The sequence below is a fragment of the Barbus barbus genome (genome assembly GCF_936440315.1).
Source record: "Barbus barbus genome assembly, chromosome: 40".
In the NCBI taxonomy this organism is placed as follows: Eukaryota; Metazoa; Chordata; class Actinopteri; order Cypriniformes; family Cyprinidae; genus Barbus; species Barbus barbus.
Genome location: NC_136718.1, coordinates 25,493,291 through 25,514,985, shown reverse-complemented (window position 1 = coordinate 25,514,985; position 21,695 = coordinate 25,493,291). Strand labels below are relative to the sequence as shown.

At 37.1% G+C, this 21,695-nt stretch overlaps 1 protein-coding gene across 2 annotated transcripts in view; it reads right to left on the bottom strand.

Annotated features, from left to right (window-relative positions):
• The window catches only part of znhit6 (zinc finger HIT-type containing 6), a 36,986-nt gene extending 16,737 nt beyond the window's left edge, over window positions 1–20,249 (bottom strand). Inside the window, exons 1-7 of one of the 2 annotated variants that reach the window (XM_079400733.1) lie at window positions 20,052–20,249; window positions 19,623–19,688; window positions 18,555–18,661; window positions 18,399–18,487; window positions 18,214–18,317; window positions 4,312–4,377; window positions 486–566 (exon numbers count right to left, since the gene is read on the bottom strand). In XM_079400733.1, the coding sequence (XP_079256859.1) occupies window positions 486–566; window positions 4,312–4,377; window positions 18,214–18,317; window positions 18,399–18,487; window positions 18,555–18,661; window positions 19,623–19,688; window positions 20,052–20,128 (590 nt within the window). In that variant the 5' untranslated portion in view covers window positions 20,129–20,249. The remainder of the gene's footprint in view (window positions 1–485; window positions 567–4,311; window positions 4,378–18,213; window positions 18,318–18,398; window positions 18,488–18,554; window positions 18,662–19,622; window positions 19,689–20,051) is intronic. The other variant, XM_079400734.1, reaches the window with a different exon arrangement.
• Window positions 20,250–21,695: the final 1,446 nt, after the last annotated feature.

The window sequence follows — 21,695 nt, the reverse complement described above, 5'->3', positions numbered from 1 at the left end:
GCAGATAAATCTGTGCTTTAATAAGTGACGCTTATAATAAGTGGACATGGCAACCCTTCAAGAGCGCGGTCTGCAAAGCAGGCCTCCAAACATAAACAACACATCACTGAACAAAACGAGTCTTTGGTCGCTGTAATATTGCTTTGGTCAAAAATAGCGGATACCAAACATGAAACGGCAAAAGGTTAGAGTTTAGATTTAGAGGATTTGTCTGTAGATTTAGCAAATGTTGAAAACACAGACTGGCTATAAGAAACTTTAATTTGAGCAGAATATCTCAATGGAGATCGCTAAAATCCAGCATATAAGAAGTTTGTTTTATTGTAGTAAAGTGTGCTCAAGGTCGCCAGTTTGGGAAGATCAAGTAAAATAAATCTGAAATCTGGCAACCGCACCCATGAAAGCCTGTGGAGGCTCGTTACCAACACAAGATAAAGCAAGAGTCGGATAAATGTGGCATTGATGTTTGACGGGATGATACGTACTTTTGCCGTTTGACAGGATCTGATTGTGAGGGATGAATGTAATCGTTGAGAATCTGATCGAGCTGCTGATTATCAGGACACCTGAGGAAAGAGAAAATCAAATAATGAAAACAAACAAAACACCAATTAAAATAAAGAGCGCACCCTAAAATGAAAATCCACCCTTAGACAGGGCTCTACGCTTACTTTTCTTTTTAGGAGCGCTTGTGCTTCTAATTTAAAAAATTTAGGAGCACCTTCAAATCAATAATCAAAAATGAACCTTCCCATTACGAGGTGATATTTGACTCCTTAAAGTGAATTACAGAGAATTTTGTTTTTACCTTTGTAATGGCATTTATTAAAAGTATGTCAAAAGTATGTCCCCCCCATCATTGCCAAGTGTTTTGAGAAACTGGTTGCATCCCACTTAAAATCTTGTCTCCCTGCTACACTAGACCCATTCCAATTTGCCTATCGCCACAATAGGTCAACAGAGGACGCCATCTCAACAGCACTTCACTCTGCCCTCACCCACCTGGACAGTCAAAACACACATGTGAGAATGCTGTTCATAGATTTCAGTTCTGCATTTAATACAGTAATCCCCTCCAAGCTGATCTCCAAGCTCAGCCAGCTTGGAATCAGCACACCCATCTGCAATTGGATTCTAGATTTTCTGACTAACAGACCTCAGTCCGTTAAGTTAGATAACCTCTCCTCCTCCATCATCACCCTGAACACCGGCGTGCCACAGGGCTGCGTACTGAGCCCTCTCCTGTACTCCCTCTTCACCCATGACTGTGTTCCTGTTTATGGCTCCAACACCATAATCAAATTTGCAGATGACACCACGGTGGTAGGTCTGATCAAAGATGACGATAAATCAGCCTACAGGGATGAGGTGCAGCACCTGGCTGTGTGGTGTGCCACCAACAATCTACAGCTAAACACCCAGAAGACAAAGGAGATCATTGTGGACTTCAGGCGGACTAGGAGTCATGCACACACACCCATCTACATCAACGGAGCTGTAGTGGAGCGTGTGTCGAGTTTCAAGTTCCTTGGCATCCACATCTCTGATGACCTCACCTGGTCCCATAACACCTCCACTCTGGTCAAAAAGGCACAGCAGCGCCTTTACTTCTTAAGGAGCCTTAAGAAAGTTCACCTGAATCCTTGTGGAATTCTACCGCTGTACCATTGAGAGCATACTCACGAACTGCATCTCAGTATGGTACAGCAATTGCTCCGCATCTGACCGCAAAGCACTCCAGCGGGTGGTGAAAACTGCTCAACGGATCACCGGCACCCAGTTAACTTCCATTGAGAACATTTATTATAAGCGCTGTCTGGGCAGGGCAAGAAACATCATCAAGGATGCCTCTCACCCGAACCATGGACTCTTCACCCTCCTTCCATCCGGCAGGCGTTACAGGTGTCTACGCTCTCGCACTAGTAGGCTCAGGAAGAGCTTCTTCCCCGAGGCTGTGACACTTCTGAACGCCACACCACCAATCTAACCTGCACCTGCTTATTACTGCACTGGTCACAGTACTTTACACACATGCATTTGCACTACTCATATATTGCACAGACTGCACATTGTTAAAGTTATTACAATATAAACTGTCTAAAGTTGTTACTGTACAAGCACAGTAAACTATTTCTATAAAATATTGCACTACTGTTATTCTGCATAGAATACATTGTTCTATCAATACTTGCACACACTCATCCAGCTGTATTTATTTATTTATTACCACTGTTCTCACGTCTCTGCTGTTCATAATGTGTATATATAATCCCACATTGCTCTGTTCATAATGTACATACAATCCCTACATTGCATTCCTATTTATATTCTGTATATACTCTGCTCAATACTGTATATAGCAATTCCACTGTACATTCTGTAAATCATATCTTCATTTACTCTGCACTTATATGTATATAAAACACTATATTCTTGCACTTCTGGTTAGATGCTAACTGCATTTCATTAGCTCTGTACTTGTACTCTGCATAAATGACAATAAGGTTGAATCTAATCTAATTTATTTCAAATTCAAAAAAATATATTATAAGCTTTTTATCATTTCTAATTAAAACACCAGAATAAAAACAAGTAGGATAAGAAGTAGAATAAGATACCAATCAATTGAAATCGGTATTTAAGAAATAAATGTGTACTACAGAGGTGGCACAGAAGAACACAAGTGGCTTGTAGGTGTATTTTCAGATGTTTAATGAGGCTCAGAGGTTGCATAAGTGCAATTAAATTCATACATTCAGGTTGAGGTTAATGTTTTAAATATACAATTTTGAATGTAGAAATATTAAATGATTTAAATAACAGAAAAGATGACAGAAACTTCTTGTTTAATGAACTGTTGTATTAAATCAATATCACATTTTTAAACTCCCTTAATAATCATTAAAAGCTGTCACTCATCTTAGTTCATCGTGATCTCACAAAACTCCATTATAATCAATGAAGCTCTACACTTGTTTTGTTATAATGAGAGAATACGTCTGTGATACATTACTCAACGCTGCAATAAGTACTGTAGAAACCTTTAAAGCTCCCTCAGCACAAACACAAATATGCTGATCGGGTCAGTCCACTGGTGCTCCTAAATATGTTTCATAGTCGCACGCACTAGTTTCAGTCACAAATTCAGTCGAAATGGTTGCACTGTACAGCCCTGGCCTTAGAGGACAAACATCATGCAACTCTGTTTCATTCAATAGTTCACAGCACTTTTCGGTTGTTGTTGTTCGTTGTATTTAAATGTATTGCCATATCAGCTTCACAGGCTACTGCATGGCAGATACAGATTTTATATAGATTTTTCTAATATATTTTATATAATTAAGAAAAAATTGGGTCCATCTTACAAACTTTTGGGTCCATCTAATTTAAAAATCACTGTCTCACGATAATAAAAATTGGGCAGACCAGAAAAATCAATAAATGCCCATGAGTCTAATATGGCTTATCGTAAACCTTCTATATACAACTTAGTCATGTCTGGATTTCACATTTCACAATTTATTTCAAATCATTTGTCATTTTGACATTTTTCCCATTCTGCTTGCCAGTTATATAATGAACTACTCACTGATTTACAGCCGGAGATGTTTTTTTAAATTTTTATTTTAGAGATCTTGGTTACTGTTCTTCAAAACATCTAGGATTTCATGGATTTGGAATGATATAAAGGTCGTTATGATGGTTGAGAGAGTGAATACTTAAGGATTTTTCATTTTAGATGAACTTGTCATGACATTATGCGTTTTATTTTTCCCAAATCCCAGTTTTATTCCATTTTAATGGTTGAATTAATTAGTTGGTTGAATTTAATTGATTACTAAAATAATTTTTTAATTATTAATTAAAATGTATTAATTAAACGTTTAACAAAAATAACATTTTGGGGCACAACTATAAAGTATTTTATTTTTTCCCAAATTTTATGTTTTCCATCTTAATTGAATTCTGCTTCAATGGCTTAAAGCATGCATTATCAATTGAATTAATAAAACTTTAACAATTAAAATTAACAGTTAAAAAGTTTAAATTTATTATTTACTTTTTTTAAATATATTTTTTTGGGCCATATGAAATACATATCTAATTTTTCTGGATTCATAATTCATAAAACGCTAACAATTACATTTTTGAACAACCAAAAAGCATGTATAATAAATTGAACAAAATACATTTTTAGAGCCATATGAATTTTTATTTTTTTCATTTTTTCTGCATCACAGAAATCACAGAATCCTCAAAGCGCCAAATAAACACAAATAAAACACCAAAACAGTAGAGAAGAAAAGATACCTCTCTGAATAAACCGCATCGCTCTGAGGAAAATGGATCTTCAGATGCCAGTAGAATCGTCCTTCCCTGCAGGAACAAAACAAGAAAACTGAGTGACGCTTCCCAGAACACCATCCGGACCTCATACCACACTATATGTCCAGCTCCGGAGTGACTGACTCACATCAGAGCAATAATCAGATCGATGAGATGCACTGAACTCATAGATGACTAGATGTTCTAACAGAAAGGCCGTTGTTTTGTTCCTAGAAACTCAGTTTGACGGCCAACAGCAAATGTGTTTTCCAGTAATGAAACTCTGATGGCATCAGTATGTACGACAGTAAATGGTGGACAGTAGCACAGGCCTGTCTGGCATCAAACGTCACTATTTACTGGAACAACATGTTGGTGCTTCGATGGGCCAGCGTTGCTAATGTAATCGAGAAGGTGTGCATTTGGAGGGAGCGAATCGATGCTGGGCATTACGGTTATGATGACGACAATTCAGCTGGCTGAAAGCCTGGAGCTGAGCTGCGGATCTGGAGCACAGACAAAAAAATAAAGGCTTTCTTTACAAGATCCAAAGAACATGAAACCACTTTGACTGCTTCACAGCTGCTGCTAAGAGTTTTATACTCTTAATGCAACACGTCTTCGATTGAGTCAAGCTTGGCTCTGTCAGCGTGATCCTGGCGCTGTTCGGCTTCAATGTGAGGATGAACAGAAGAAATACAAGCCCCAGGAGTGCTGTGATCGTGCCTCTGTCGGGCGCGTGGATGCCAGTCGCATCTGCTGAAGCCTCACTGCAGTTTATCCAATTCAGGGTGAAGCAATAAGCCGTGAGATCTGCTTCGCAACGCAGTTGAGCGGGTGAAAACTTTTGAACCGAATTTTTCTTATTTTGCCTAAGTATCATATTTTTTCTTCATTTAGTACTGCCCTTCAGAAGCTACAGAAAACGTTTAAATGTTTCCCAGAAGACAAAATAAGTTCAATTTACCCTGATCTTCAAATTCAAAACAAAGTTTTCACGAATTTGTGGGAGCTGAAGGATTTTTCTGAAGAACAGCAGACAGTTTATCTGTTCAGGACAAACAAGGGACTCATGAACATCTATCACTAAACAAACACAGCTGTGGATCGTTCAGGTAACAACACAGTATTAAGAATCAAGGGGATGAAAACTTTTGAACGGGGTCATTTTTATAAATTCAACTATTATTTTCTCGTGTGGACTATATGTGAACATCTTTTATGTGAAATATCTCATTCAGGTCAGTACTAAATAAACAATAACATGCATTTGTATGATCCCTCTTATTTTGGTAAAATAATCAACATTTTGCAGTTTCTGCATGGTGTATGTAAACTTTCGACTTCAACTGTACACACACACATTTGTCTTTGTCTGCAGGATCAGGAGTAGTGTAGTTCTTTATCTACAATTAAACTATTTTTAAAAAAATGAAGTACATCTATATCGATTAAAAACCTAAGAGCTTATGGTAAGTATTTATTTTGAATAGAAAAGGGGGGAAGCAAAGAATTTTAATTCTGCAATCAGACTGTTGCACTGAACGCAGCTCATCCGGCAGATTTTTACACCATGACTGTTTGTTTGATGAGCTGTTAACATGACATGTCTCTTGTTTAACTTTGCATGAGTCAAAATGTTGCAAAGGTGGAATAAAAAACTTGTATGCTACAAATGTCACAAATCACATGACTAAGATGAGAAGAATCACTGACATGCCCATCATCCACCAACTCATCTGCTTCCATTCAACCCCGTGTGCCAATCCCAGAAAGAGCCTCCGCCAGGACTTGAGCATGCACACCAAACCAGATGGCACTGTTACACAATCAGAACATTTTATCAGCTCCTCCGAAACACATTCTTCAGATGCGAGATCAGATACAGAGGTTCTGGCAGGAGAGTTTGGACTGCATTTCCAGCCTGAGGTGGGCAGCAGGTCGGGGCGGAGGTTTGGTCGGTGCGCCGCGGTGGAGGAGGGTTTCTTTCGCAGGTGTAAAGACACTCCCTCCAGGCAAAGGAATTTATGGGTTTGCTCGGGCTTGGCAGGCCGCTGGAGCTCAGGGTGGAGGCGTGGCGGAAAAGACCTGGAATACCAGGTGCAAAGGCATTGTTATGGAAACTTTTTTTTTGCTCTAATGGAAAAAGGAATTTTCTTCCTCAACATTTTCGGCTTTCTTTCTAGTAGAAATGACTAAACGCTCTTAAATCAAGATACTTTAAATTAGGATCCAAATATCATAATATATCATTCTTATTTGCTGGGAAATTTATTAAAATTAAGTTTACGATTTAAATGAAATCAAATATCCACCAATGGAGGCAAAACTATGTAATCTGTGTCTGAGAAATCTAGCAGGTTAAAGGCCCATTCACACCAAGGACGATAACTATAAAGATATACTTGTAAAAATCGTTCTCAATATTAAAGAATAGCACAGTCCACACCACAGCTATAATGCTAAAGGCACAGAGAAACGATATCCTTGCAATCACTTTCAGAACGATTTTTTCCAGCTGATGAACGATACAAACATTGACACCAAATCAGAACCCATCCTGCTATAACGAGCTTGAGAATTTAAAGAGCGCTTACAAAAAAAACATTCGATATGATTTTAAGGTATTGAAATTCGTTAAAACCCTTGTGAACATGCTTATCCGAGAGAGAAGAAACAGCACGGTTACTTATTATTAATATTTGCTAAGTCAAGCATCACTAACTAAAATCTGAATGGAATAACTTCATATTCGTATAGAAATAAGCTATCGAGAAACGCACTTTATGATGTGTTTTGACCATTTAGGACAGAGACTCATGAGCAGCTGACATAGTTCAAGAAACAACCTCAAAAGTGTTGAACCCACTGCTGTTAAATGTTTTATCTTCTTTTTATTCGAGTTTTAAAAATGTGCTTTAAAACAGTGAATGAAAACCCAGAAGTACATATTTAAGTTTGCACTCATCAAGAACACCCCAGCAACCACACAGCAACATGTTAACGATCAATCAGAACACCTTAGCAACTGTATAGTAACGCCCTGGAGACAGCCAGAGCCTATGGGAGTTGCGAGACTCCCATAGGCTTCCATAGGAACTGAGGAATGCGGAAGTAAAGTGTGTCATGGAGCAGCCAATGGTTCCAAACAACCGATAGTTTCAGCACTGAAGCCCATTCATTTCAGCGCTTCAAGGACGCTTGCTGGTAAATTGAAGAAATTGCTGCATTTTTTGACATTTTAACACCTTAGTTGACCTCCAGGAAATCTGTCCAGAAGTGGTATTTCACAAAGCATGTCACAGTTAATGTTTATCGTTAGATAATAGACAGTTCAACTATAATTACAGTTAGCATAAGAAACACCTTAATGCGTAGTTTTAAGTCATGTGACCGGCTCGAAGACTTGGAGGGCAAAACATCCAAGCCTGTCAATTTTCCATCTGTTTCCCAGCCATAAATATTTAGATCACCTCTCAAAAGAATAAGACAAAGGTATGTGTAAACAAAATGCAAGTTTTGGCCATTTGCAATCCATATTAAGACCCCGCGGCAATATTTCAATCATTAAACAGTGCGACAAAACGTTGTAAAAACACTTAAAGTGCCTTAATATATTTAAAGCAGTATTATTAAAAGATCTAATTCAGTAAGCACCATATTAATGATGCATTGTTTACATAGGCAAGCAGAAGAGGCCAGAATATGAACGCAATCCGCTTAATGTTCAGTGTTTTCTATGAGAAACCATTTAATGTGAAACTTTGCACTTTGTGTTTATATTCTGGCTTCATCTGATTGCCTGTACAAAATATACATCATCAATAAGGTGTTTACTGAATTTCGCCTTTTAATATCTGTGTTTTACTACATTTACTACTAAATGCAATCTGCGTAAAAATAACTGTCGGTCAGTGGAGCAAAGCTGCGTTTTGCCCTCCAGGTTGGCGTTCCTACACTGTAAAAAATGCCCATGATTTTAACGGTAAAAACTGTGAAAATGCTACAGTAAAAACCTGTTAAATGGTTAACGGTAAGTTCCTGTAAAATTTACAGGAACTTAAACTGACGTTCCCAGAATTCCCTGCGTTGCATTTCAACTTTTGTTTGAAATTGATGTTTTTTCTTTGAAATAACTATGTTTCTTAATTTGTTTCTTATCAGTTATGTTTATTAGGGTTGTATGTTGCATCTAATGTTGTTAAATTAATGCTTATTGCATATTTCAGTTTAATGAGTCTCATCATGGTGTTTAGTGCTTGTGTGAATGACACTCTGCACCTTCTATATGTTATTATTTCGTGACTTTCTCATCACCACCTGCATTATCAGTGTATTTAATCAGTTAATGAAATTCTGGTATTTAACTGTAAATTTAAGTTAAAACCGTAAATGTTGTTACCGTATTTTTTACGGTAGAATTCCGGCGACCACAGCTGCCAGTTTTTTACCGTAAATTTTACGGATTTTCTTTTACAGTGTATAAGGGTGTGACATCACGTGAAAACCATCAATACCGACCATAACCAGATGCTAGTTGTCATATATTTTTAAGTTTTTAGACTTTCTGCTATCTTTCTCTCCATGTAGGAGGCTAAGTGAGTTTCAGTAAAGAGTGCATTCACGAAATTCAATAAAGAGTTTCGCTGAATGCAATTGGTTGCCTTGTGTTTTTTTTTAACATTATTTTAAACCTTTTTATTGGGTTAAATGCCATATTTGCTTGCCTTTTGTAATATTCACTTATGTTGTATGCTTATGTGAATATCATAAAATAACGTGAGTAATTAACATTTTTTTTTACTTTAACATTAAATCGAAACCTATAAAAACCAAGTGTTTGATCATGTCTAAATTGTAATATATCTCTGTGAGTAAAAAGATGATAGAAACACTTCAACTGTTTTCCTGAATATCAGCAGCATGTTTGTAATGTAATACTGTATTCATAGAACAGTTCAGTAAAGTAGTAGTTAATATTAGGTGCCTTACATTTTAGACAGTATTATCAATCATGACTGTTTTTCTGAGATAGATTGCATTTATAAATAAGACTATTAGGAGTGAAATATGATATAATAATTGCAGTTGCACTGCATACAATTTTTTACATTAACAACAATAACATTTCTAAGAATTGTACATCTGTATAAGATCTTAAACAGTACACCTGTGCATTCATAAATCTATATTTGTATTACTGTACTATACTGAAATATTTATATATTTTAATAATATTATGTTATATTCCATTTTTATTACCTAATTCCTATGTATGTCTGTAGTTTCTTCTATACTGGATGATCCTGTCACCAAGACAAAAATATCTGCCAATGGAGTCAGAAAAATAAACCCGAATTCCCTTGGAAATATGTATTTATTTCTGATCCCCTAATTTTGTTTAATTTCTCAGAAAACAAGGCTTCTTATCCTATATCACTTTGCGTGTCAATTCAAAATATCTTGATTCAAGATATTTTTAGATATTGCTTAGATATTTTTGTTTAGAGGCTCCAAAATGTGGACGCACAAAATATAAAACGAACACAGGTAAGCGGTCTAATCACCATGCAACAGGTTGTTCATAATGGTGCTGGAATACAGAAGGAGATCAGGATTCTTCAGAGATGAGCTCAGGTCATCCTGTTCATTCACCTGTTGTAGGCCCTCGGCGAGGAAAAATCATAAAGCTCTGTCTTAGCTTTCACAGCACCTGGTTAGCCCTCAGCTAGAGCTCCAACTGATCGATCACATCCAGATCATTTCTCAGGCTGTCCATGTTACTGAAGCCAAAGGACATTGAGTAATGTAAAGATACTTGAGGAACAGAGTTATCAACACAGATCCAAGAGCTCAAATGACTTTGTTTTAGCCCAGTCTGGAGAGTTTGTGGCAAATTTAAGTCTTGCATTAAATGGCTTGTGATGTTCTGTACTGCTTCCGAAACACAAAAGTTTGCATCGAGTTTTACTCAATGCAGAACACAAAAGGTTACTCAATCTAAACAACGAATAGCAGAGTTCAGGTTCAATCAGAGCCAACAGGCTTGGCTGCAGACAAGCACACGCACTCTCAGACCAGGGTTGGAAATTAAGGAGGGCTTGTGGCAAAAATGCCCCATAACTTCAATACAAAGTGGCAAATGTCCCTGCACAATTAAACAATGTATTACGGCTGTCGCGATTAAAATGAAATGTGAAAATGAATTAGGGCTGCAACTAACGATTATTTTGATAATCGATTAGTTGGCCGATTATTCGTTCGATTAATCGATTAATCGGATTAAAAAAATATTGACCAAAAAAAACACTATTCCACATTCTGCCCAATGTCCTTCAAACAAACGTGACAACTGAATGCTATGAAAACATACAGTGCTTAATTTATTAGACCACTTATCATAATAAAGAGAAAACATATTTTAGAAATTTGTCAAAAATTTGTTTAAATTTAAAAATGTTATTGTCATTTATTAGACATAATAATAAAAAATGGCCTCATAACAGCTTGCATTCTTGCTGGTATTGTTTATGTACTTTTTGACTGCAATTGGGTATCGCGAAAAAAAAATACTCAAATAAAAAATACAAGAAAAAATAAGTGCTCTGGTTTTCTTTCATAGATAACAGCAATAATGATATTATAGCATTAAAAATAGCCTACTACTGTTACTAAAGAGCTTACACATATTGGAGTACTAACCAGTACAGAAAGCCGAAAAATGATTTTGGCTATCACCAATACTGTTACTTTAGAGCAGCAGTGGCACAAACCTTACATAAACACATTGTTAAACTTACATAAATTTGTTAAGCATTGTAAAAATTGAATATAGTTTAAACCTCTATTAAAAATTAAAATAATAAAGATAATAATAAAGAGGAATAAAAACACAAACTCAGTGTTAACCAACAGGTAAGAGTAATGTTCTGCAGGAACTACTTTGATCACAGTCACCTCGTCATTTCTTTATCCTGTAAAAGGCCGTTATGGAGCGTCTCATGTTTATATTCAGACAGACAATTACACGCGGTTATCCCTTTAAAGTTCCTACTCTCATAAAATATTTTAATTGATTTTAAACCTTAAATTAACTTTCAACAACAGATAATTCAGCACAATGGATATGTTTGCGCTGAAAAGCCTATTAATTGTCTCCCTCTCTACTGTGTTCTGTCCGTCTGACGCGCGTGCGCGCGCCCGCCGCGCCGGCGCTGGCGCTCATTCGGTATTTTAAACTTAACACAGACTGTCAGGACGGACCTTTATGCAAAAATGGAAATGCTCGCGTGAATGTGGCATTTATAGATAAGGATATGACCGTAAACTGAACGTTTTTGCGCTGAGGACGCACACGCATCTGTCAAAGCGCCTGACAGGGCAAGCCATTACTGTTATGCATTAACTTAAAGCTTAAAATAAAGAATTATCATGTTTTGGGCAGCTTGGATCACGTGCTTCTCCGGCAGAATCTCATTCTGTTTCCTCCACTATTTTTAGATGCATTTTGTCCATAGAAATGCATTATTCAGTGCCGTAATTTGACTAACCAGCTGAAGTTGGACGTACACTGTGGGCAGACCCGATTAATCGATAATGAGAATCGTTGTCGATGATTTTCATAATCGATAATAATCGATTTTATCGATTAGTTGTTGCAGCCCTAAAATGAATGAAGTGTCAATTCATGGAATTACATTTAGACACTGCATAACTGCTTTTACACGCTGTTTTGTGCAGCGTTGAACCTGATAAATAATCACACGTTTCTGTTGAACTTAGGAATTGGCCAATCAGAGGTACTTTGATTAGTCAGCGCTGAAAACGCTGGAGCTGTGGTGAGTGTGCACGCTTGCGGATTTCCTCATCATAAACAACACAGTGCAGACACGATGTAAATAAAAGATTAATTTTGTACATTTACATTTATTCATTTAGCAGACACTTTGATCCAAAGCGACTTACAATTGGGGAATACAACAAGCAATTCATTATAAAGAGGCAAATAGACAGAGGGAGTGCTTGCAATATAAAGTTTCAGGCATTGTTCAGACTCAAGAGTAAATACTAGCTAGACAGGCAGAGGTTTAGGAAAGAAAGCAAAGGTTTTTTTTTTTTTTTTAAGATGAAGTCAAGTGATGACGGAAGAGTTGAGTTTTCAGGTGTCACTTGAAGATTGTGAGGGATTCAGCATTCCGGATAGGGGTGGGATGTTCATTCCACCAGCCAGGAACGGTGAGTGAAAACGTTCTGGAAAGTGATTTTGTGCCTCTCTGTGATGGTACCACTAGGCGTCGCTCACTGGCAGATCTCAGACTTCTGGAGGGGATGTAGATTCTCATAAGAGAGTGGAAGTAGGAGGGTGCTGAGCCTGTGGCCGTTCTATATGCAAGCATCAGTGTCCTGAACTTGATGCGTGCTGCAACTGGAAGCCAGTGCAGGGAGATAGAGGTGTGACATGGGCTCTTTTGGGCTCGTTGAAGACCAGTCATGCCGCTGCATTCTGAATCATCTGTAGAGGTTTGATCGTGTTTGATGGAAGTCCAGCTAGAAGAGCATTGCAGTAGTCCAGTCTAGAAATGACAAGGGCCTGGACAAGAAGCTGCAGCATGCTCTGTTAGGAAGGGCCTGATATTTCTGATGCTGTGCAATGCAAACCTGCTTCAGTGATTATAACGGGAGTTGTTGCATAACTTGTGCTAGACTAGACTAACATCATGGACTGACATGCTTGTCTGTGAAGCCAGAATGTGACGTACCAAAAACAAAAAAACATTTTCTATATCGATATTAATAAACATTATTACAATATAGAGAGCTATACTCTTTCATAACGATTTTTATCATAATATTGCACCCCTATGAGGTCCTGCTTTGTATAATTTAGATACAATTTTAAACAGTCTACTGGTATTGACAACAGTATAAAATATTGATTGAAGTAATTAGGTAAATTTAAGTATTTTGGCATTAAAAACAACATAGTATGGCGATTACAAAAATTGCCCTCACAAATGTAAAAAATGCCCATGGAAATCAATTCCAGGGGGCAAACATTGCCCCTTAATGGAGAAGTTAATTTCTGACCCTGTTTCAGACATGCACTGTCAGACAGCACTTCCACAAGTAACATCACTTGCAATCTTTTTTGTTTGTTTTATTGAATCTCAACATTTCACAACAATAGCCAGGTGATGCAGACAAGAAAAAAAGATAACAGTAACACTTGCAATCTCCACCTGCACTCTCCACTACTTCAGATATTACTTGCAACTGACACAGATCGTGCGCATTGCCATTGGAGGCAAGACACTGCGGTGGTTAAACGACTAGAGGTCATTTAGGACTATAACATACAGGGTCCTGTCAATCATGTGTAGGAGAGAAAGACAAGACCAGCAAATCTTTGATTAATAAAATAAAATTTAACCATTAAAACAGAGTCTAGAATAATTAAACCAGGAAAAAAATGGAATTTCGGAAAAAATAAAATGGATTTCATAGGGGTCTAAAAACCCTAGCAACTGCTTAGTTAAAGCATCCCAGCAACCACCCAGTAAACACACAGAAGCACAATCCCAGTCAATCAGAAGAACACATTTGGAACGGCATAGTAACGCCCTGGAAACAGACCATAACACCCTAGCAACTGTTTAGAAATCTTAGTAAGAACATCAAAGCATCCATCAACAACACCCAAGCAACTCCCTGGCAACCACGCAGAACACACTAATAATAGCCACTCAGAACAACTTAGCAACCGCATAGCAACACCCTGGCAACCACCCAAAGCACTTTAGAATAGAGCTGGTGACTTTTGCACAGGCAAATGACAATCACAGTATCTTTTAAAAACTGTAAAAAAAAATGCAGTGTACTGTAACAGTCGAATACGTTAAAAGGCCCAAAAACCCACGAGGACTCGATCCAACAGCAGCGTAATGACACCTGCAACATGACTACAGGCGAGTCCTGGCGCTCAGTCACCGAACAACGCATCCTGTTCAGTAATGAATTCGCCATTCAACATGACGTCCCGAAGGTAACGGCACGTATGCGCTCAAAAGCCACGCTGGCCCTTCACCTCAGGCAGATGTTGCGCGGTGAATCTGCGTAGCGTCTAAAAGCCGACACCGGCGTCCAAAACGCAGCTAACAGTGCCAGTACAGAGAGAAAACTATATGACCAGGATACTACAGTCTGACAGAACGACGGTGTGAAAGAGAAAAGCCAGATGCTACAACCGCACAAGGTGATGGCAAAACACAATGGCAGCCGCGGACAAGAAAATTCGCCAACAACGCCACAGACAGGAAAAATTCCTGGTGTCCCCACTGTAAACCCAGCAAGTACAGGACACCGTGTTCCACCCGTGAGATGCCAAAACGAACGCTGTTCATCATTTCCTAAAGAATTTGCGAATTCTGCTAAGTGGCTTGTTAAGGAGCTGACAGCGATTCTCCTGAGGAAGCACACGCAACAGCTTTACAGTGATTTAGACTCATTTGGGGGCAGTAAAACTTCATCTAGAACACATGTTCCAGCAGTAAACAGCACGCCAACAAGGAGCGTCCTGAAACACAACCGAAGCGGTGAACTTTGACCCAAACGCAAGAAAATCTACGCGGCGCGCTGCGATCGGTCAAGTTCGCGCCACATGCGTCTGAGCGTTCGTTTTCATGAAACTTAAAGAGTGAGACATTCTTGGCATTATCGTCTGCATCACGCCCGCCGCTCGGCACATCTGTCGCAGACGGACCCTGGCGAGCCGCGAGTATCTGGCCCGAGCGCAGCGTGTCGCTAACCATATTCAGTTGCTGAACATCTGCTTCTGATATTGTGTACTTGGTACATTCTGAAACTGATTTCTCTCCCGCATTTGTCCTGCTTCTGTCGGTCTTACCAGTGCATGAATGAGATTCAGTTTAATGTCATCTGTGTCTAATATATCTAATGTAATTAGATACGGATCATCACATACTGTACATAAACATCTGCTAAGACTGCTATAGGCCTTGACATTCGCTTTCAGTCAAATAAGTTCTGATCCACATTGCAGCTCATTTTGGTCAAGACATGCCCACTAATAAAAGAACATATGACTAACAAGTAAAACAACCAATCTCTGTTTTGATGAAGTGTTAAGGGCAAGATCATCTGATATAGATTACTGTATGAAAAAATAGAAATAGAAAGCTGACACAAAATGGCAAACTAACCCCACCTATCTTTGAAAGGAATTTTATTGACCTTACTGTGATTGATTCAACTTATTAATTTGACTTGTTTGTTCATTTATTTTACAAATTTTACCTCGCAAGTTTTTTATTAAAATATCATGACTTCAAGAATATCATAACTTGACCTTCCAGTGAACTGATAAGACTTCTCTATGATGCCGTATTTCAGACTTCAATCACTTTGCTTGCTTAATCCCCGCCGCTTTTGTATAATTAAGTGCAAGCTTGCATTCAGATCTGCCGCCATCCAATCAGCAACCAATGGATGCATCCAACACCCTGCCTTTTTTCTTTTTTGAAAAAATTATTTCCGTCACAATTCATAAGAACAGATCTGTCGCTAGTTCCGTTACATCGGGACACAGCACAAAGTACAGAAAATCCAAAACTTCAGAGAAACAAAACACTTGATGCCAATTAAATGCTAAACTTTGTTCTTAGTTCTTGCTTTGTGAACCCGGTACGACGACCTCGTTTCCAGATGCACTGATTTTGAAAAATGGTGCTTTACTCCAGGAAGCTGACAGATTGATCAGACTGCCAGATCAAAAAGTCTGAAAGCTTGCCACTTGTCCCAAAACAACTACATTAAATAATTATAAAAATGGGACAAGGCATCAGAAATATGAAGTCAACAATATAGTGATTCATAATTTCTGCATGATTTGTGCAACATGACCCTGACACGTGGAAACAGAAGGTTTTTCCTCTGATTATTCATCATTACAGGTGAAAAGTACCTAGTGATTATAATACAGGCTATTTGTGCTAGGGTTGTGGATGATTCATTAATCATTGATTATTTGTTGTTACCGTTCAGAAACAGTAATATAGCAAGCAAACAACAAATAATTAAACTAAACCACATTCATGGCACCATTTCATGGTAAAATTGAATTTGAATGCAAATGCTACTTGATACAAAAGGAATCACCATCATCCTCCAAATATTACTAAATATAATGTCAATACATTTACATTTATTCATTTAGCTGACGCTTTTATCCAAAGCGACTTACAATTGCTATATATGTCAGAGGTCGCACGCCTCTGGAGCAACTAGGGGTTAAGTGTCTTGCTCAGGGACACATTGGTGTCTCAGTGGATTCGAACCCGGGTCTCTCACACCAAAGGCATGTGTCTTATCCACTGCGCCATCACCACCCCAATAAATACTATATTTCAACAGAATACTTTTTTTTTTTTAAATGTTTTATCAACATACTAATAATTTTGACATTCTTAATTACTACACATGCTGTCTACAGCTACGCACAAGCAGCCCGGCAATCCATTCAGCCAATCACAGTGCTCCTGGAACTCACTCGACCAATCACAAGCATTCAGCCAACTACTAATGCCCTCGCTCACTACAGCCAATCACACACACCCCAGCAACGCCGCCAGCCAATCACCAGCGCCCACTCTGCCTCCATATATGGAATGTGGTGATGCCATGAAGGGAGGTGTGTTCAGTTAACCGCCTTCTCCTCTTCAATGACATTAATTACGCTTATTAAAAGAGAACATAGAGTAATTATGAACGGTCCAGGATCCCGCAGTCTGACAGACTGTTCTGCCAGCTCTGTGCCGTCACACGGAAAACACAAATTAAATAACAGCATCCCATTGAGCAGAAGCAGAAACGGTCGGGATGGGTCAGCCGGAAACAAAGCAGATGCCAATTATCATCAGAGACATAAACCCTCAACAAACCATCAGCATCACTGTACTGACTGCACTTAGCAAGAGCGCCACCATGTGCCTCAGTGCAGAACTACAGACAACTGGGAAACACGAACACAGCATGTTTATGGCATACAGTAAATGCACAAGGGCCGGATTCACAAGACATTCTGATGAACAAAACTGTTTTACTATTAAATTAAAATATTAAATATAAATAAACAGATATACAGATAGACAAAATAAAATTAAATAAAACTAAAAGTAAATTTTTAATATATTTTATTTTTTAATTTATTTTATAGATATATTTTATTCTTATTTTCTAACTAAAATTAAGAATATTTGATATTCCCAAAAACATTTCTTAAGAATGTGTTTATCTTTTGCTGAACTTATCGTCAAGACAGTCACAATGTAAATAGTGTGCGTGCTTATGATTATTACGGCTTATTATAATTAATATGGTAAGATGTTTTTCATTAATCTGATAAGCAAGTCTTCAGTAAAAACATAAAATATCCAAATATTAAATTATTATTAAAATATTAATAAATTAAATTACTTATTATTTTGTAATTATTAAATTAATTATTAAAATTGTTAAATGATTTTCTTAAGAAAATAAGATGACTACATGATGACGCACACACTTTAATAATTAAATATTAATAGATAGTAATTTCATGTTGTTATATTAATTATATTCAATGTTAATAACATTACAAACGAATATACAGACATTAAATAGATATTAAAATATAATTTTAAACTAAATTAGTATTAATATAATTTTTCATTTAAAATTATTAGAATTTTCTTTAAAAAAACTATGTTCTTAGAATTTATCTTAAACCAAAAATGCAAGATTTTCTTGAATATGTTTTTATATTTGACATTACATGAATGTGGTACAGATATTGGGACTCTTCCCTGTTAAATCAATGAAGCGAAGACTTACGCTCTTCTGAAGATGGTGCGGTTCTCCCGGTGTTTGCTGAACACTTTGGGCAGAAGCTTCAGGGTGACTTTGACTGCTCTGGCTTTTTTGATCATCCACATGCCCTTCAAGACAGGAAGAAACAGAGCCCATGTTTGCACCTGGTTTTGACGTCTGTATGAGGAACAGATATTCACAGGCCTCACCTCCTTCGGGTATCGACGGCTGCGGAGCAGGACGGCGTCTCTGTTGGACTGCAGTGACAGTCGAGCCGTGTCCTCCAGAAACCTGTAATCTACACGACAGCACCTCAGTGATCACATCCATTCAGCTGATTCTGTAAAGACGGAGCAGATACTCACCGCTGAGCAGGCTGATTTCATTCAATTCAGCGAGAGGGACAAACGCCGTCTTGTCCCGAGCACCACAGCATCCCGACACCATCTTGTGCTGCTTGACGCAGGCCAAACTACACAGAAACCAGACAACACTAAATACACACTTCAAGAAAGTTATACTGTTATTAATTTGTCAACTTATTATGTCTCAAAGAGGTTTGATCACAATACTAACACTGACAGAGTAAACGCCATCAATAAATTGCTTGTCATTATTAAGATATTAAATACTAGATGGTAATAATATTATTTTGCTATTATTAAATTGATAATTTTAAAGTTATAGTACTTATATAGTTATTATTAATATTTATTGAAATATAATTAGACATCAAATAATATATAGTAATGAAAAATAATAAAAATAATGCATTTATAATATGTGTCCCTGGAGCACAAAACCAGTCTTAAGTCGCTGGAGAATATTTGTAGCAATAGCCATCAATATATTGAATGGGTCAAAAAATTTTCTTTTATGCCAAAAATTATTAGGATATTAAGTAAAGTCATGTTCCATGAAGATATTTTGTAAATGTCCTACCGTAAATATATCCAAATTTAATTTTTGATTAGTAATATGCATTGCTAAGAACTTCATTTGAACAACTTTAAAGGAGATTTTCTCAATATTTAGATGTTTTTGCTCCCTCAGATTCCAGATTTTCTAATAGTTGTATCTCAGACAAATATTGTCCGATCATAACAAACCATACATCAATGGAAAGATTATTTATTCAGCTTTCAGATTATGTAGAAATCTCAATTTTAAAAAAATTGACACTTAAGATTGGTTTTGTGGTCCAGGGTCACATATATGAATATGCATGTTCACTGTATTTTTATTTTATTTTAATAATATAGCAATATAATAAAATACTATTACATGTTAAAATATTAAATAAATCATAAACAGAGGTGATGCATGACTTGACAACATCATTAAATTCATTGTCATTGATTGTGCACAATAAACCTGAGTAAAGTTACATCCAGGTGTGTGTGTGTGTGTGCGTGTGTGTGTGTGTGTGTTACCTGCAGGTGTGTTTCATGCAGCTCGGACATCTGTATTTGGCCTCTTTATTCGCACAAACGTCACAGCTGAAGAAGTCATATGCAATTTATAATGAAGATATGCAATTTAGCGATAAATAAATACAGCTTTTTATAAATGCCATTACAAATAAAGTTAAATGGCATTATAAATAAGTCCAGAATACAATAATAGCAATGTAATTTGCGCAGTATTCATTTTTTACAGCGATGGAATGGTAAATACCATGGTAAGTTAAATATACTATGGTACAGAATTATACGTTGCTGATATTATTTGTAACTGTAAACAGATGTTTTAGCTGAATGTAACGCTACACAAGGCTATCAGAAATACGACACAGATGTAAACAGACCTACACAATCACTGAGATTTTACCCTGTTTATATGTTTAGACTATAGTAACTGACCTGGACAAAGCCATCTTGCGCTTAACTCCTCTCCGATCACCATCTGCTTTATCGTCGTTGTCCATAACAGGTAACATATTCAGCACATCAACACAGGAGAGTTTTTACATGGATTAATTCGATACTCTCTGACCAAAACACCGACCACGTGTGCTGCGCTCCACACGCGTCTGCCGTCTTCTGCGCTCGCCTTACGACAGTTTACTGCAGTCGGAGAGCGGAGGTGACAGAAATGTCACAAAAACGTACATTTAATACATGTGTGGAGTAATAACAGGTAGCCAAAGTGTTTAAAACATACGAGCACAGTTCAGTTGAATGATAAAGTTTACCCTCTTTAACTTTATGTTGTTAAACTGAATGTATAAAGCAACTGTCAGCTGAAATATCCACAAAAAATAATAAATGAATAAATCAAATCAAACTGAAATGTGTTGTTTGTCTGTCAGTCATGATCGTGAAGGGTGTGTTTGGGTCCCAGGTGAGCTTTCTGTCAGAATCATTGGTCTAGTTCATTTTTAACATTAAAATAAGATGATACATACACCCAGCTATGATGCTAATAATATAAAAGCTGTGTTAATTATGAGTATGTTGGCTACTCATGTATGATGTATGTTGGGTCTGATGTTACGTCCCCACCAACTTTAAAATCAAACCTACGCCCTAGCAGCAGTTTTTTTCATCTGCTTCTCCAATTTGCTCTTTGTTTTACACCATCACTGAATAATACATTCATTTCTCAAATATTTATTACAACATACACTGAGAAATGATTCACTTCAATTGTTTGAGATTGCTTTCAACTTATTTCCTGTTGAACTGTCACCAACTGCAGTGCTCAAACTATTTCAAATATAGTGAATTAAGCTACAAACTCGATCATAATGCACAATGTTTCATCCAACATGCATTTTGAGCTACAGCTCGTCAAATTAATGGAGTGTTTTCACTAGTTAGCAGTAACTTTAAACTAGTTACCTCAACTGAATATGTTCATAGATTTGTGTTGGATGTTTTGACGTGGAAAGCAGTTATCTTCGGAATGGAAATATATGGATATTATATATGTAAACATAATAATTGTTTTGCTTATTTCAGTTAATATCATAGCTAAGCCAGTAGTTGAACTGACAGTGTCATGTAAACATGGTTGAAGTCGCGAAAAGTGGGGGTACAGACAAACCATGTATACTGAAAATAGCAGAGGTCCTAAGACAGATCCTTGTGGCACTCCATACTTTACTTGCATTAATTCAGATGATTCCCCGTTTAAATAAACAAATTGATAACGGTTGGACAGGTAGGATCTAAATAATTTTAAAACCTAAATATGATTACATTTACATTTAGTCACTTAGCAGATGCTTTTATCCAAAGCGACTTACAAATGAGGACAATAGAAGTAATCAAAACCAACAAAAGAGCAACAATATGTAAGTTCTGTTACAAGTCTGTTAACCTAATGCAGTACGCGTAGCAAGCTGTTTATATATATACAGTATATATTTATATATATGCATATAACTCTAAAAAGTGCTGTTCTTTTTATTTGGTAAAACATGTATGTGTTGAAACGGCTAATAATAAAATGTGACATTCTGTAGTTTTGTCTCATATCTTTTAATCATATTTGCAAATGTC